We start from the raw sequence: 15,531 nt of genomic DNA, 5'->3' as shown, positions 1-15,531 counted from the left end.
TCCCCTTTGCCATGTAAAATAACAGATTCTACAGATTAAGACATGAACATTTTTGGGGAGGAGGCGTTATTCTGCCTATCACAGATGTCCACCAACTAGGATTGGTTCTGTTTTTGCACAATGAATGATTCAAGGGATAATGCTATCCATTGCCATAACCATTAACAGCACTAATGTAGCAGATTAAAAGCTATTTTAGGGAAAAATAAAGTCTTTTAAAAATTTTTCTAAAAGCAGGATTGAAAAATAAAAGCATTGCTGACATGCCATTAAGCCACTCAGCCTGAAGGAAATAAGAACTAAGTATGAGTGTCGAGCAGCTTTCCTCCTTCAAAAGTCGAACATGCTCCTCAGGAGTATGTTTCCGGCATATTTCCATTCCCAAATGAGGAACAGAAGCATCAAGCGCGCTAAGCAGTTAAGAGCCAAATCCACAAGTAAATTATTGACTTGAGAGGAAACTTTCTACATTTATAAAAGAAATATTACATTTAATTTACAGATGTTACAAAATATTGCTTATATAAATCTTTGGAACATTTCCTAACATAAACAGTTTGGCATCCTTTTCTAATGCTAACATATCTTATAATTTAATAAAAATATTGATGAAATTGGCATGCTTGAAAGAATAAGAAAAACATCTCAAGGATAAAAAGTGTCACTGAACTATATTCAAAAATTTCAAATATATTTTGAGATTTATTAGAACATCTAAGGACCTAAAAAATAATTAGAAAAAAATTTAAACTATGTGATTTATTTGAGTTTTGATTTACTAATGTTTCTAGTCTTTACCTAAACTTTCATTCTATATTACATTCTTAGATATGGATTTTGAAAGCTTGATTGTATAAATCAAATGCCTGCAAGATACAATCGCTATAATTGTGATTCCAAAAAGAGAAGAATTATTTCATGTAAAATGAGTACAACTGAGGATATATGGATTTATAAGGAGTTACCATTATTTCAGAAATGTCATTTATCTGGTGATGTCTGATAGTGTCTAATGTTTAAGTCCATGTACATGTATAGACACTGAAAAATTGTAGCTGTAAATAATGCTCTGTACTCTCTAATATGTCCCTGAATTAGCAACACACACACACCTACACACAAATATACAGTTTAAAATATTTTGCTTAATAAGGCTGAGTTAATAGCGCATATTGGAAAGATTTTTCACAGAAGATTCTTCACTTCAGAGGCTTAATGTTCAGTAAGAGAATTTACCCTTTTTTTCACTTACAAGGTCAGATAAATAGGGTATACATAAAAAATGATAATGTGTTAATATTTATTGAATATATACCACATATTAAATAATATGGGAGGCACTACATTAAATGGCGGGGAGACACCAACACTAACTTAATACTTGCAACCACTCTGTGATATTCCTTCCTTAAAGGACTTATAATATAAAGACATTTAACAAATATTATGTTACTGAAATAAATAATAAATTAGTATTAAGGTAAGATACTTGCAATAATAATGTATTGCATACTTTGTATTATCTTACAATAAGATCTTAAGATCTTGAGATTTTTCCTTCACCAAACTGGGTTTTATGGATCCTCCTTCCCATCTTGCCCCTATCTAATGCATTCCCCTTGTTTTATTTAATTAACATTTGGTTCACATCTCACAAACATGAAGAGTACAAATTCTAGAGGCAAATCATCTGGGTTTGAATCCTGCCTTCTCCACATACTAGCTGGTTGACCTATCTGAGCCTATGTCCCTAATGCGTAATACAGGGATATATTCTAGAACAACCACCCAGGGGTGCCATGAAGCTTAAATGAGATTGTATTTGCGAAGGCTGGTGTCTGGTCAGAATCAGAACCCTGACAATCTGGCTTCTCTTAACCATTTTTTTTTTTTTTTAATGTAAGCCAAATTCTATTTTTTGGTACCTACAGTATAGAAATAAGATAGTATTTTCATAGATATTAAAAATTGGAGTTGAAAGCTTTTAAAACAAAGTATTAAACAGCCCCTTTAATCAACAGGGGGGATACAAAGTAAACAAAATGTATTCTCCATCCTTAAAGAATGAGAGTCCTCTTAAAGACATAGACACACTAACATCAATTATAAGAGTATTTTAAACTGCTGTATTGATACTATAAGCAAAATGTTATGACAGAAGAGAATAGACTGGCTCGGTCTGAGGTAAGTTGTCACAGAGATAAAACATGAGGTAGATCATGAGCCATAAGTCTGAGGAACTCTCCATAAATATACTACATTTGCAAAGACATGGACTTTAAAAACACATGTTATATACAGCAGGTCCTCAAATAGAATAACGCTTCATTCAATGTTGTTTCATTATAACCTTGAGATGCCATCGAAACTTAATTGTTTATGTTAATTAGCCTTTAGTAAAATTGGTTTTGTTATCAGTCGTTTCACTTAAAGTCATAGAACCAATCAACAATGTTAAGTGAGGACTTACTGTATTTGAGAAACCATTACTCAAGGCTGATACTAGAGCTCAGGAAGCAGGTGGAAGAGAGGTGGGAGAAGAGGTATGCCATGCAGACCAAGCTAAAAAAGAAGACCCAAAAAGGCTATTGGATAGTAGAACATTTTGTCCAGGAAAGTAACATAGTAAGGTCAAAGGTTTTAGAGAGAGAACTCTACAGTAATGAGAAAGATAGAGAAAACAAGTAGTTTTCAATTCCAAGAGCATGAGTATGATTCATTAATATTAAAGGGGATTTTAACATTTGTACTCTTCTTTTAAAAAAATATAAGACTTTTAAATTTGAAAATTTGCTATATATTAATTAAATTCTAAGAATAAAAAAATCAAATAGCTTATTATCAAATATCTGTATTTGATAATAATAACTTCTACATAAGAAAAATTTACATCCAAGTAGCATCTGTTTGGTCATTATGACTACTTCACAAATGGTTTTCTGTCTGGTCTATTACCTCCTGGGGAGGAATTAATCAAAGACTACAGAGTTTCAGTTATACAAGGTGAATAAGTCCTGTAGCTCTGTAATGCCTACAGTTATCAATGGTGTATTATACTCTAAAATTTGCTAAGAGAGTAAATCTTATTTTGTGTTATCATAAAATAACAAAGAAACAAACAAATAAATAAGTAGGGCCGGAATAAACTTTTGGAGGTGATGGAAATGTTTACGGCATAGATCGTGGTGATGTATTCAGAGATGCATACTCATCTCCAAACTCTTCAAGTTGTATATATTAAATATATATAGCTTTTCGTATGTCCAAAAAAATGTTATAAAATAAATTCTTGGGTTGAGATTTTATAAAAGTTACTTTTAGTACTAAATAAAAGGTCACCAAAAGAATACAGTAAACAAGTTTTCCAAAGTTAGAACCAGACAATAAAGATTAGGAAAATCAACCTTAAGAGTTTTTTAAAGGAAAATATTTCTCATTAAAATTGTTATTTCCATCCTGAGTCCCAACAATCTTTCTGCATGGTCCATAAGGGAACCAAATGTTTTTCTCATTAAAGCAAGTGCCTTGGATTCAGTATATATTTTCTTCATGGTTGGCAGTGTTGACCATCAGAAAATTAAACCTCTCCTGAATGGAAAAGCCAGGACTTCACCCTGAAACAGAAACCCTCTAGCTGAAATGCAGCCTTATTCCCTTGTAAAAGTACTCAGATCCCAGTTGGTTGTAATACTTTTGCCTTCAAAAGCCAGGCCAAGGTACAGTAATGCTATCCTTACTGAAAACAGAGGGAAGAAGGCCCCAGTTTATTGTTTTCTAATATGCTCTTAATCAGAATGTCTGAGGGTCCGGATTGTAACCATACAATGACATTAAAAAACAATCACCTTACTCTCAATATGTCAAAATGTTATCAGGAATCCCAGCATCTGAGATCTGAGATCTAAGTGATTGTACAGAACGTTCTCTTTGTCCTGCCCTATCTGTTTCAGTAAAATGAAACCCTGTATTTACTGACATTTCCTCTCAGAAGACATTTCCTTTAAATTCAAGGTATGTTCTCCTCATACCAGCAGAGGGAGGCCTGATCCACTTCCTGAGCTTTGAGACTGCTCAATTAAGTCTCTCAGGGATTCTCCAGGAGGGATGTAAGTTTCATCCTGTTCTAATCCAATGCTGTACCGAGGTCTGGTTTCTTGTCTTTTATACCTAAAGATGCATAAAGGAAGATCATTTTAGACACTGGATTGCAATGATATAGACAAAACACTGCAGATAAAACATTAATTATGGCAGGTTTTATTTTTATTTTACCACATAAATACAAGATTAAATGCTCAGTTTTTATTACCCTCAGTTATTTCCAAAAAACAAATCATAATTATTTTCCTGACTTATTTTTTACAGTAAATTACATGTTTTTACTCAGTCTCAACCATTTACAATTTTTCTTCTCTATTCTTTTCAGTTGACTATGTTCCAGTCAGTTACATTCTGTTAATGTTTCTATGTAGCTCCAATTTTCATTCCCTAAAATTTTTCCCTTTAAGGTCTAATTATAGATGCAAATTTCTGATTTACAAAAAACATTACAGTGAACTCTCTCATCCAAGGTAATACAGAGAGCAATAATATAGATAAGTAAAATAAATTTAAATTTTAAAAACTTTTGTCAATAATTATATCTCCAATTAGAAATAAATTTGAATCAACTCTCATTTGCAGAATAGTATCATAAATGAGCAATTACAAAAGGCAAGTGATATGAATTTAAAGGTCTTTGATATTTCACAAACTACAAAATAAGTTCTTAGTGACAAAATAATTTGCAACCACCATACTTAACTTTAATATAGTAACTGAATTTATTTTAATAATTAATTTATAAATTATCTTTAAAATCTTTCAATACTAAGGGGGAAATTGTTAGCTCAGGAAATAAGGAATTATTAGAGTGATTCTGTGTTTAACATGCTCTTTTCTCTGCTTGAAATCAAACTCAACAGCAACTAGTTCCTTAATTCCCTAACAACTCTAATTTCACTAGGGGTGAAATTGGGTGGTTTTGATGTCTGAAGCAGAAATGAGATAGTCATCTATTAATAGCTTCATTAGAACAAATATTTATCAATAATAACTGATATTTTCAGTGAAATCTAAGAACTAATTAGGTCAAAGAAAGCCGTGGCGAAAAAAAATGTCAACAGATAGAATAGCAGTATGAGAAAGGTATTATAGACTCAAAATTCTACATCTACATGTTGGAAACTTACCTGAAGTAACAGAATAAAATGATAAGGACCAAGAGCAAACTACAGACAGTCACAGATATAAGTAAGGCTTTGTGGTGTATAGATCCATCAACAAAATCTGAAATTAAAAAGAAAGTAAAGAGAACCATAACACAGAGAACACTTTCACTTAAAAATTAAGAAACAACTCTTTCCTAAAAGTGCTTCTAAGCTCCACATACAAGATGTGAGAGATTCTTTTAATCTAATTGATAAGAAAAAAATACACACACGCACACACACACACACACACACACACATATGTACGTATGTATATACTCCAAATTAAATAATGTTGACTAGCATGAATTATCATTCATCTATGCACTCAGTTCAAGAGCATGCATTTCTTCCTGTCTGGAAGGAATACGCTTGACATGAGATAAAAGCACAGAATATAAACAAATGTAGTAAATGGGTCAATGCCCCTAAAATATAAGCAGGTACAACATCTTTCAGATCTGGCTGATAGAAGTGCAGGCTTTTCTCATGAGGTTTCTGGAGCACTCTGTATCATGAATTTGGAAAAAACTCATCTGTATTTATTGTACATAAAACACAAAGTCATCTTATGATGGATACAAAGGAATATGATTCCTCAAATGTTGCCAAATATAGAATATGTAGTTGTATATCACTTTAAACAAAAATGCCCTTCAAAAATACATAGCTAAATTCTTCATAAATAGCATTTTATTTTAAAGGAATGGGTATGTTCTACTAAAAGAATACTGTGTGATTTTTTACAGAAAAAAAATATTAAATATTATTCATGTTGTTCTAACTCCAGTTCTTAAAAAAATCAGATTTACTTATGACATGATTTATCGAACTTCATATAAATAAGAATGACTTGGAGAGCTTTACACAAATGCATATTACTGACTTCGACCACAGAGATTTTTACTCAAAGTACTTTTTTTATAAAATAATCATCAGAGGTGAACTATATGCTGGCAGTCTTTGGAACATATTTTGAGAAAGCTGACCTAAAACCAAGTGCACTCCTATAGAAATGGCATTAGCATCACTCTTATTAAGGGCACCATAGACCATTGAGCATACGATTGCTGTTATGAAATTTTAAATGGTATTATTGTAATTTATGACTGTAGTTACTACGAAGAAGAAGTTTTCCAACTGTGCTGTGTACCTTTAACTGTATAGCTACCTGAACACTTTGGGTGTGGATCTTATTCCACCCAATGTAACTTTTTTTTTTTTTTAATCAGTCAAAAGTATTATATGTTCATGAAGAAAATGGAAAAGCACCAACTAACTAAACTAAAATAAATATAATCACCACTACCTCACTACTTAGGAAAATTACTACTAACATTTTATCCTATGCCTTTGCAATATCATTTTAATAAACAAAAAAGTTCATGAGCAAAATATTTCACAAAAAGGCATTATATACTCCCATGTCCATAGCAGCATTATTCATAATAGCTAAAACATAGAAGAAATCCAAGTGTCCACTGAAAGATAAACGAATAAGCAAAACTGGTATATATATACATAGAATATAATTTGGCCTTAAAAAAAATAAATTGTGATGTATGTTATAGTATGGATGAATCTTGAGGACATTATGCTAGTGAAATAAGCCAGTCACAAAAAGGGAAATACAGTATGATTCCACTCATATGAGATACTTAGAGTAGTCAAAATCATAAAGACAAAAAGTAAAATGGTGGCTGTCAGGGGCTGAGGGAGGGGGAAATGGAGAAGTTATTGCTTAATGGGTACAGAGTTTCAATTTTACAAGATGAAAAGAGTTCTGAAGATTAATGATGGTGATGGTTCACAACATTATGAATGTAATTTAATACACTGAACTAAAATGTACACTTAAAATAGTTCAAATGGTAGATTTTATGTTATGTGTATTTTACCACAGTAAAGGGAAAAAATCATTATAACTGTTTTATAAGTAGTTTGTTTTTATTTTTAATATTGTGAACATTTCCAAAACCAAAAATTTTTCTGTAACATGTGTTTTAAAGACTACAGAGCATATATACAGACACAGTCAGAAAGTCAATCTCCTGATGACATATATTTAGGGGACTACAAAGATTTTGTTATAACACATCTTTGCTGTAACACACAAAATTCTGTGATGAATACTTTACGCATACATCATTATACATGTCAATGATTATTTCCTTAATCTAGACTCCTAGAAGAATTATTAGTTCAAAAGATATATGTTTTAAGGCTTTTTATATATATTGTCAAAATATCCTTTAAAAAGGTTATACGGTTTCTATTTCACCATCGACATGAAAATACGTTTTAATTATTTTGAAATAATTTGAGTCTTACAGGGAACCTGTGAGTATAAAGAACTCCAATATGACCTTAACAGAGATTTCTCATTTAAAAAATTTTGTCATATTTGCTTTATAATTCTCTTGTTCTCTCAGTATGTGCATGATTCTCTCTCTACATATAAACATGTATATATAGAGTCGTGTCCTGTATAATGATGTTTCAGTCAATGATGACTGTATACATGACAGTAGTCCCATAAAATTAGAATGAAGCTGAAAAATACCTATCGCCTAGTGTCACTGTAGCCATCCTACAGATATAGCGCAATGCATTACAACTGCCTACAGTATTCAGTACACTAACATGCTGGACAGGCTTGTAACCTAGGAGATATAGGCTATGCCGCATAGCCTAGGTGTGCAGTAAGCGATAGTATCTAAGTTTGTGTAAGTGCACTCTGTGATGCTCGCACAAGGAAATCTCTTAATGACTCATTATTCAGAATGTATCTCAATTATTAAATGATGCATGACTGGATATATATTCACATTTTTGTTTATTTATTTGTGTGTATATACAATTTGTGGATCACCTTAAGTTATAGAGATAATGTCCCTACCCATAAACGCTTTCGAGTGCCTTTTCTAAGAATAAGGACATTGTCTTACCAAATGGTAATATAATAATCAAAATCAGGAAATTAATATGAACATATAAATTGAAAATTAATCTTATTTGAAATATTTCAGAAAAAGTTTAGATTATTTATAATGAACTAAAATCTGTAGTTCTTTATACTAATTTCTTGTCCAAATGTTGTGATGGTTAATGTTACGATTCACTCATCAGTCTAAATATATGTTTAACAATTATTTACGATCTACACTACTTGCCAAATATTATTGGAAGTAGTCTGCATCTGAAAAGACTAAATAAGAGACCATTAAATATAAACTAAAGATAGATCATTAAATATAATATGTTAACAAATTCAAAAACATTGCCAATGGCCCAGAAAAAAGGGAGTTCAGGAAATTGACCCCGACTATAGGACATATCAAAAAGCCATTCAGGCTTTAACACCAACAGGAATTAATATCTAATTAGCATATGTATTGTATGAAAAGTTGCTCAGGAAATCTTGAAAATAATTTGTAGTATCTTAAAATTAAGTGGGCTAAGATTTTACACAATGAAACATCTTAGTAAATTTCCCTTCCTCCCTTAGGTTATAGGTGAAGTTAACAATAAACCTAAGGTGAGCAAATACCTCTGCCAGTAAGAGCGCTATTCACAATGTTTACCTATGCAGGTGTACAAATACCATGGCACATATACCTACAAATACTATTTCTGGAAACTTAGATTAAAATGTAGTTCCAATTTTAAGGCTAACAAAAGCAAAAAAAAAAAAAAACGAATTAGTGGAAAACCAAAGAGCACAACTGATACTAAAAACTAGAGGAACTAACTACATAAGCACAACATACTATCAGTATATGAATACGAACTACTTTTTTTATTCAAGTGATATAATTTTACTAACTCTCAGCCTCGCTGCCTTTCACTTTTCCATATAAATACAGAATACACTCTGAACTGTAAGCACACTATATTTATTAATACTCATCTTATATTTCTGATTCAGGAGAGCAATGAGACCAGAAAGGATCTAAGGGATTCTTTCCTTACCATCAAACACATTTTTAAGGCTAGTATTACTTTCCCATTTTCTTTTTCTTTGCCCCAGTGACTTTATCCCCTGAAGCCTCATTTCTGCCTCCTTGTCTTTTGTCATGAATAAGAGATCCTTGTCAATAAAACTTTTGTTTCTGTTGGTCATGCTGGTCATGTTTTAATCTGCCATTACCTGTGCTCAGAGCATTAACAATATAAACATTCAAGTCACCTCCAGAGTCTCGGAAAGCCAATACTTCCAGATACCTATCAGGGAAAGAACAAGGCCTGGAGTTCTCGCTAGGGCAGCAGACTTCCACCTGCACTGTCACTCCAGCTGCTCAGGGAAGTAGAACAGAGAACTCCCCAGGGAAATCTGGCTCACCCTGAGAGGCAAGTAAGAGTCACCAGTGGTTTTTTAACAAAACAGCATTCTGTCACTACCTGTCTCCTCTTTGATAATTAGGTGGTTGATAATGGCTTAAAATGACAGGGCTGTTTTCAGAAGGCTAGACGAAGGTTCACAACTGCAATAAAAAATGTAATAGGAAATTGAATAAGCGATTTCCTTGTAACAAAGGAAGACAGAATTTTCATATCCAGATTATTGTGTTTGAAGAGAAATAAACAGATTATTTCTAAATTCCTTTCATCTGTCCCAACTACAAAATTAACTCCTTGACAAGGAATTTAGCTCAAATTCATGGATTGGTTTATGTGGCCATGGTACAATATAGGTATCAGAAAGCAAACTGTGGCACTCATCTTTGCATTCTGGACACTATCCTATATTTGATCTATCTGTGTTGTGGAGAATAAGGGAGACGTTTAGTGTTTAAATACCTGTTACCAATATAGTTTAATTTATAACTGGCAGTATCTATGCTAAGCAATAGTATTTTAAAACAAATCTATAAACTGCTCAGAATATATTTTTAATTGAGAAAGATTAACTTTGGAAATCTTGTACTATAATTTCCCTTAAACTACAGTGAAATTATTGTATTTCAAAACAGAATATTATTTCTGATATATTTTCTGTGAAGTATATATGTAATATATATGATTAATCCCCAGATTTAAATACAAACTTATGCTTATTTCAAAAATTAAATAAACTTTTATTTTGTAAAAGTAAATTAGAGTATTCCATTTAATAAAGCAAGGGCTTCTGTTCATTTTACTTTAACCCAAGTCTTCCATTACTTTAAGTTTAAAAAATATTAAATAAAAATAAATGAGTATAATAAGTAATTTGGAAGAGGGGGAGGGAGGAAACCTTATCAAATTCTCTGGCCTACATGCCATTTCAAAAGGACATTTTACTCACAGTATCTTTGTCAAACCATTTGATGCTGAGACTGGGCATACATCATCCCTCCCAGCATCCTGCTGTCCCTTCATCACTAATTTTGCAGGCAGAGACCAGAAACCAGGCACCATGACTTCTTCCTTTCAGCCTCTCCATCAAAACAGACATCTCTTCCTACTCTTCCCACCAGCTGCAGTATTACTGGGATTTCCAGGTCGTATTTTATTTTTTATGTTAAAGGTGCTGCATCTGATGTAATTACTTTTCATATTTCCTCCTTCAGGAGAAAGACTGTAATCCTAGGGTATTCTGCTTTGCTGGTGCTAAAATGGAATAAGTACAGCAAAAGGAAAACTAATATTCATAAAAGAATTTAAGCTGCATTCTGGCTACCCTTTATCTCCTTTTTTTAAACAGAAGATGACATATAGTTCAGGGACATAAATAAACATTGATAAATATTTGTTGAATGAATGTCATTGTATATCTCTAATTTCCTGCTAAATGCACCTAATTTAAAAAAAAAAAAAGTTTGAGAAAACTCTGGATCAGTAGAAAAGCTTTTCCAGTATATTTGTTTTTAATAAGGACATTTATTTGTAAGTATTTAGCCCTCCACTAAGTACTCCTCTGGTCTCTATTACTAAAACCTCACCTAAGCCTGTTATTATTTAGCACCTAGTAACACAGATGTTTTGCCATAAGGTTAATCACTTAACTTTTTTGGAAGAGCAATTATTAAAGAATAAGAACTACACTGGTAAGCTGGACTTTTCTTCCCTCTATGCTTTTAATAACATAGTCTCTATTTTATAGTAATTTGACATATAGATTTATAATAAAGCTATAATAATATATAATAATCTACTAGACAATGCCTAGTACAGAGGTTCTCAAGGTGTGGTCTCTGGATCAAGAGCATCAGCATCATCTGGAAACTACTTAGAAATGCAAATTGCTGGGTCTACTCAGATCTACTAAGTCAGAAACTAGGTAGGAGTCAGTAATCTGTTTTAGCAAGCCTTCCAGATGATTCTGGTGTACCTAAAACTAAAAGCCACTGGCCTAAAACACAACTGGCATTTAATAAATGTTAAATTAGAAGGAAGAAGAGAAAAGGAGGGAGAGTACACACGCGTGCAAATAGCAGGGCAAGCAACCTTCCAACACCATATTCTAAAAATAGTAACTATTATGTATCTGAGAATAGTCTGTGCAAGGCAAATATAATAAACAGATTATAAAAATCATGTTGTTTATCAATTGTTATGTGAAATGGCTAAGCACTATTTACTCATAGTTTTCTGACTCATATGGGTGAAAGTATTTTTTGAGAATGTCATTCAGAAATTTCTATAGAAGACTTAGTGAGAGGACATCATTGGTCCATTTCCTATCTCCGCTACTTACTCTAGCTACGTAATCTTTGCACAGGACTTAATCTCAGGATTCCTCAGCTTTCAAGTCTGTTAAATGGGGATAATAGTAAAAGTGCCTCTTCTTTGGGTTGTTATGAGGATTAACTGTATATATAAAGGACATAGAACAGAGCCATAGTAAATAAACACTCCATTCACATTAGAAAATATCACAATTAATATAACGATTTCTATTGTCCTTAGACCAGAAAAGTGGCCTGTGCTCTGGGCTTTAAAGGGTCCTGCTCTGTCTCCTTCCAGTGGTGCTTCTTCTCACTGAGCAATGGATCTGCAGGACCCGGGGGGAGGTGTCTACCCAGACCCTGTCCCATCCCATTCACCATTTAAACCACTGGCTATCGCCCAGAAGTCTGGAATTCCTTGCCTAAGGGGCCCTGTGTTGTGTCCAGGACCTGTGAGGCCCTTTTCTGCACTCCTGTCCTCCTGAGGGTGGACCAAAGAGCTGGTGTGGGTACCCCAAGACCTGAGGGGTGGCCAAGGGTGGCTAGGGCAAGAAATGTGACTGGAGTATAAACCAGAGAGGGGAGGTGTTCTGGTTTAAGTGCCTGATATTAAAATTTTTTATTATAATGTAAATGCCTGATATTAAGCTTTTGATTGCTAAGGAATCCATTCAAAGACAGTCATCTCGAATGACCATATTGTCGGCTATATGATGCAGCTACTAGTAAAACAACTAGATAAGAAACAAGGCCCCTCTATACATGAAGTGCCCTTATAGAAAGCCCAGGTAACATAGGTAACTGACCACTTGAGTAACTCAACTTCTCCCTAACTGTACCTAATTCCTATTCTTATGTTTTAAATCTGCCATGTGTGAGCTTGCCACAAGTAGCAGAGGCCCAGGTGAGTGCTTCGGGCATTTCTAGCCACAGTATCACTAGTCAGTCTGAGACTGACACAAAACAGGTGTCCATATGGATATATGAGAGACTCTTCATGGTGCCAAGAATGGGGCTTTTCTAATCACTCACAGGAGAGAATAAGTCTCAGTTCAAGCATTCTAAATGCCAAGTTGGTGTTCCCCATCGTTTTGAAAATGTATTTAACAGAATGTACTATATTATGTATTTAACAGAATGTACTATATTTACCAGTCTTTTATATTGGTTTATGAGTTTTAAACATGTACGTAAACAGTATGTGGACCTCTTTTTATACTACTGCCCCAGTCCCACAAAAGTTAGGGCTAGTCTCGAGTATAAAAAAAAAAAAAACTAAAATTAAAAATATCAAAAGAAGGTAGTTCCATGCCTCTTTAACATCATCTCTGTTCTCTATTTGGGGTTTTATACCAAAACAAATATGCGCATATCTCCAATAGGAATTGTGAAAAATAATATAAACAGAATCCTTCAAAATGGAGTTGGAGCTGCTATCCCAGAGGACCTGCCTTGTAAGTCTCACTCCTCAAACCTTTGGAATAACAAAACTATACAAAATAACCTTTGGACTAGACATAAAAGCAGCACTGTATACCAAACAACTGTTTGCAAAGACAACATGAAAGCTGACATTATGAAAATTAAAGACATTTAGAATTAGCATCATTATGGTAGCTTAACTCCATCTGTAAAAGTTTCTTCCTTCTATTCAGGAAATCGTTCCCCTTTCCTTTCTAATAAATATCCCTTGCCTTCACCTACTAACAGAAACACAAATTGGGTTTCTGCTGAATCACTGCTTCCTGAATAGCTATTCTTTTGTATCTGAAATAAAGACTTGTTGCCTTTCACTTTGGCCTTTTATTTTTAGGTTAACATATCTTACATAGACAGATATCCAATACGGCTGCAACTCTAATGCTTCCGACCAAGGCATTACTGACAACCAGTAAAGATATATAGTACATTCCCCGCCACAGCTCCCCCAAAATACTGTATATGGTGGAGGCATAAAACAACACACACACACACACCACCCAACCCCACCACCCCCAGCCCTACAGCTCTATGGTATAAGATGACAGTGTTCTCAGACAACAATTGAGTGACCTCGTCTAGGTGCTCCCTGGGATCCTCAGAGTTTAAAGCAGTAAACCATAATACCGCTAAACTCCACTCAGGCATCTCACCCGTGTAATCCTCAGTGTAATCCACCTGCATCCTCCTTCCTAATGCGCTAAACCGAGTACTTGACCTCTCATTGCCGCTGCCCTTCCTCTCAAAGCCTTTTCACTTAGTTCTTATTCCATTATTTTTAAAAGTCCCTGCCTTCTCAACTTCAGAGAATACTCCCTCGCCCGCCTAGTCCTAACTAGAATCTGGCTCCATCTATAGGACAATCCTTGCACTGCAGCCCTTTCAGCATCTGAAAAAAAAGAGTAAATTTTTTCCTAAACCCTATTACTATTTCTAGGACAAATCACTTCCACTTGCTTGTGAAAAACCTTTTCTCTTTGAGGGCAGAAGTTCTAAAACCTGGCACTTCTACCTTTGTTTCCAGACACTCCCAGTCCTCCCTCCCACACTTTCATCATATGAGGCCCTTCACCAGGGCTATTCAAAACATCAATAGACTGCCTACTTTTTGAAACTGGTCCACAATAACTACAAAAATTGAAACTAAACATTTAGAACTTTATAACATTTTGACATCAGTGGACTTCTCTTTGAACAGGTGTTGTCGAGTTCACATGGTGAGACACAGTGGTTCTGGCTATGCTCACATATGGGCCCTGTTTTTTTCTACCGTAAGTGTTGCACAAACTTTATTGTGCACATAGGTAACTTAGACAATCTTGTTAGAAATGCAGGTTTAGTAGTCTGGGATGGAGCCTGAGATTCTGCATTTCTAATGAGCTCCAAGTAATAATGATGCTGCTGGTCCATTGGCCCACTTTGAATAATGAGGCTTCAAACAACTTAATTAGGAGATTTTTTCCAACCAGCTGTGCTGTTTCATATGCTTGTTATTTTGCGAATATTTCTCAAATATTACAAACCTAACCTGTACACTTACTATAGTCTCTGTTTAGAGTCACTGCTACTCACAGGCGGTGCAACTATGAAAAAGTTAATTATCCTCACTGTGCTGAGATATTCTTGATGGAAAATAATTATTTACATGTTTCTCTTTCACATCTTACTGTGCACACCTTGAGAGCAAGAATTTCCTTCATCCATTTCTGTATTGCTAACACATAGCATGTTCACAGGCAAAATTTTTTAAAAATTGACTGATTTTTTGATGTGATTATAAATCAATCTTATAAAGCTTTCAAAGCTATAGTAGGAATGAGCATTATAAAATGTTATCACGAAAACCATGAAATATCATATTTTGTCGGAAAGATTTTCTCTATTCGAAATAAAATCAACCATGAAGAATCATTTTAAATAACTTATGTAGGAGTTAGGACTCTATGACAATTACAAATCATTTATTTTGTGGCAAGAGTAAGCAGAGGAAAGAAAATGTGACAGCTGTTTATAACAAGAAGTCTTTGTGGGTGCTAATTTGTCTTTTTAAACAAGCAATACTTAAATGTATAAGTCTTGAAATTAAATTTTTTTAGGTATGTTCTCCATTTTATCAATATATGATATATGATTTGACTAAAAAGTAGTTACTC

The 15,531-nt window shown here is 33.8% G+C and overlaps 1 protein-coding gene across 9 annotated transcripts in view; it reads right to left on the bottom strand.

Annotated features, from left to right (window-relative positions):
• BMPR1B (bone morphogenetic protein receptor type 1B) overlaps positions 1-15,531 on the bottom strand; it is a 332,744-nt gene that overhangs the window by 22,794 nt on the left and 294,419 nt on the right. For all 9 annotated transcript variants that reach the window (XM_039845744.1, XM_039845752.1, XM_039845745.1 and 6 more), the window contains 2 exons: positions 5,232-5,328; positions 4,029-4,167 (listed from right to left, as the gene is read on the bottom strand). In XM_039845744.1, coding sequence (XP_039701678.1) covers positions 4,029-4,167; positions 5,232-5,328 — 236 coding nt within the window. The remainder of the gene's footprint in view (positions 1-4,028; positions 4,168-5,231; positions 5,329-15,531) is intronic.

Source organism: Pteropus medius, unplaced genomic scaffold (assembly GCF_902729225.1).
Source record: "Pteropus medius unplaced genomic scaffold, Ma_sr-lr_union100, whole genome shotgun sequence".
Taxonomy (NCBI): Eukaryota; Metazoa; Chordata; class Mammalia; order Chiroptera; family Pteropodidae; genus Pteropus; species Pteropus medius.
The sequence above is the reverse complement of the archived record's forward strand: the minus strand, read 5'-3'. Positions and strand labels throughout refer to the sequence as shown.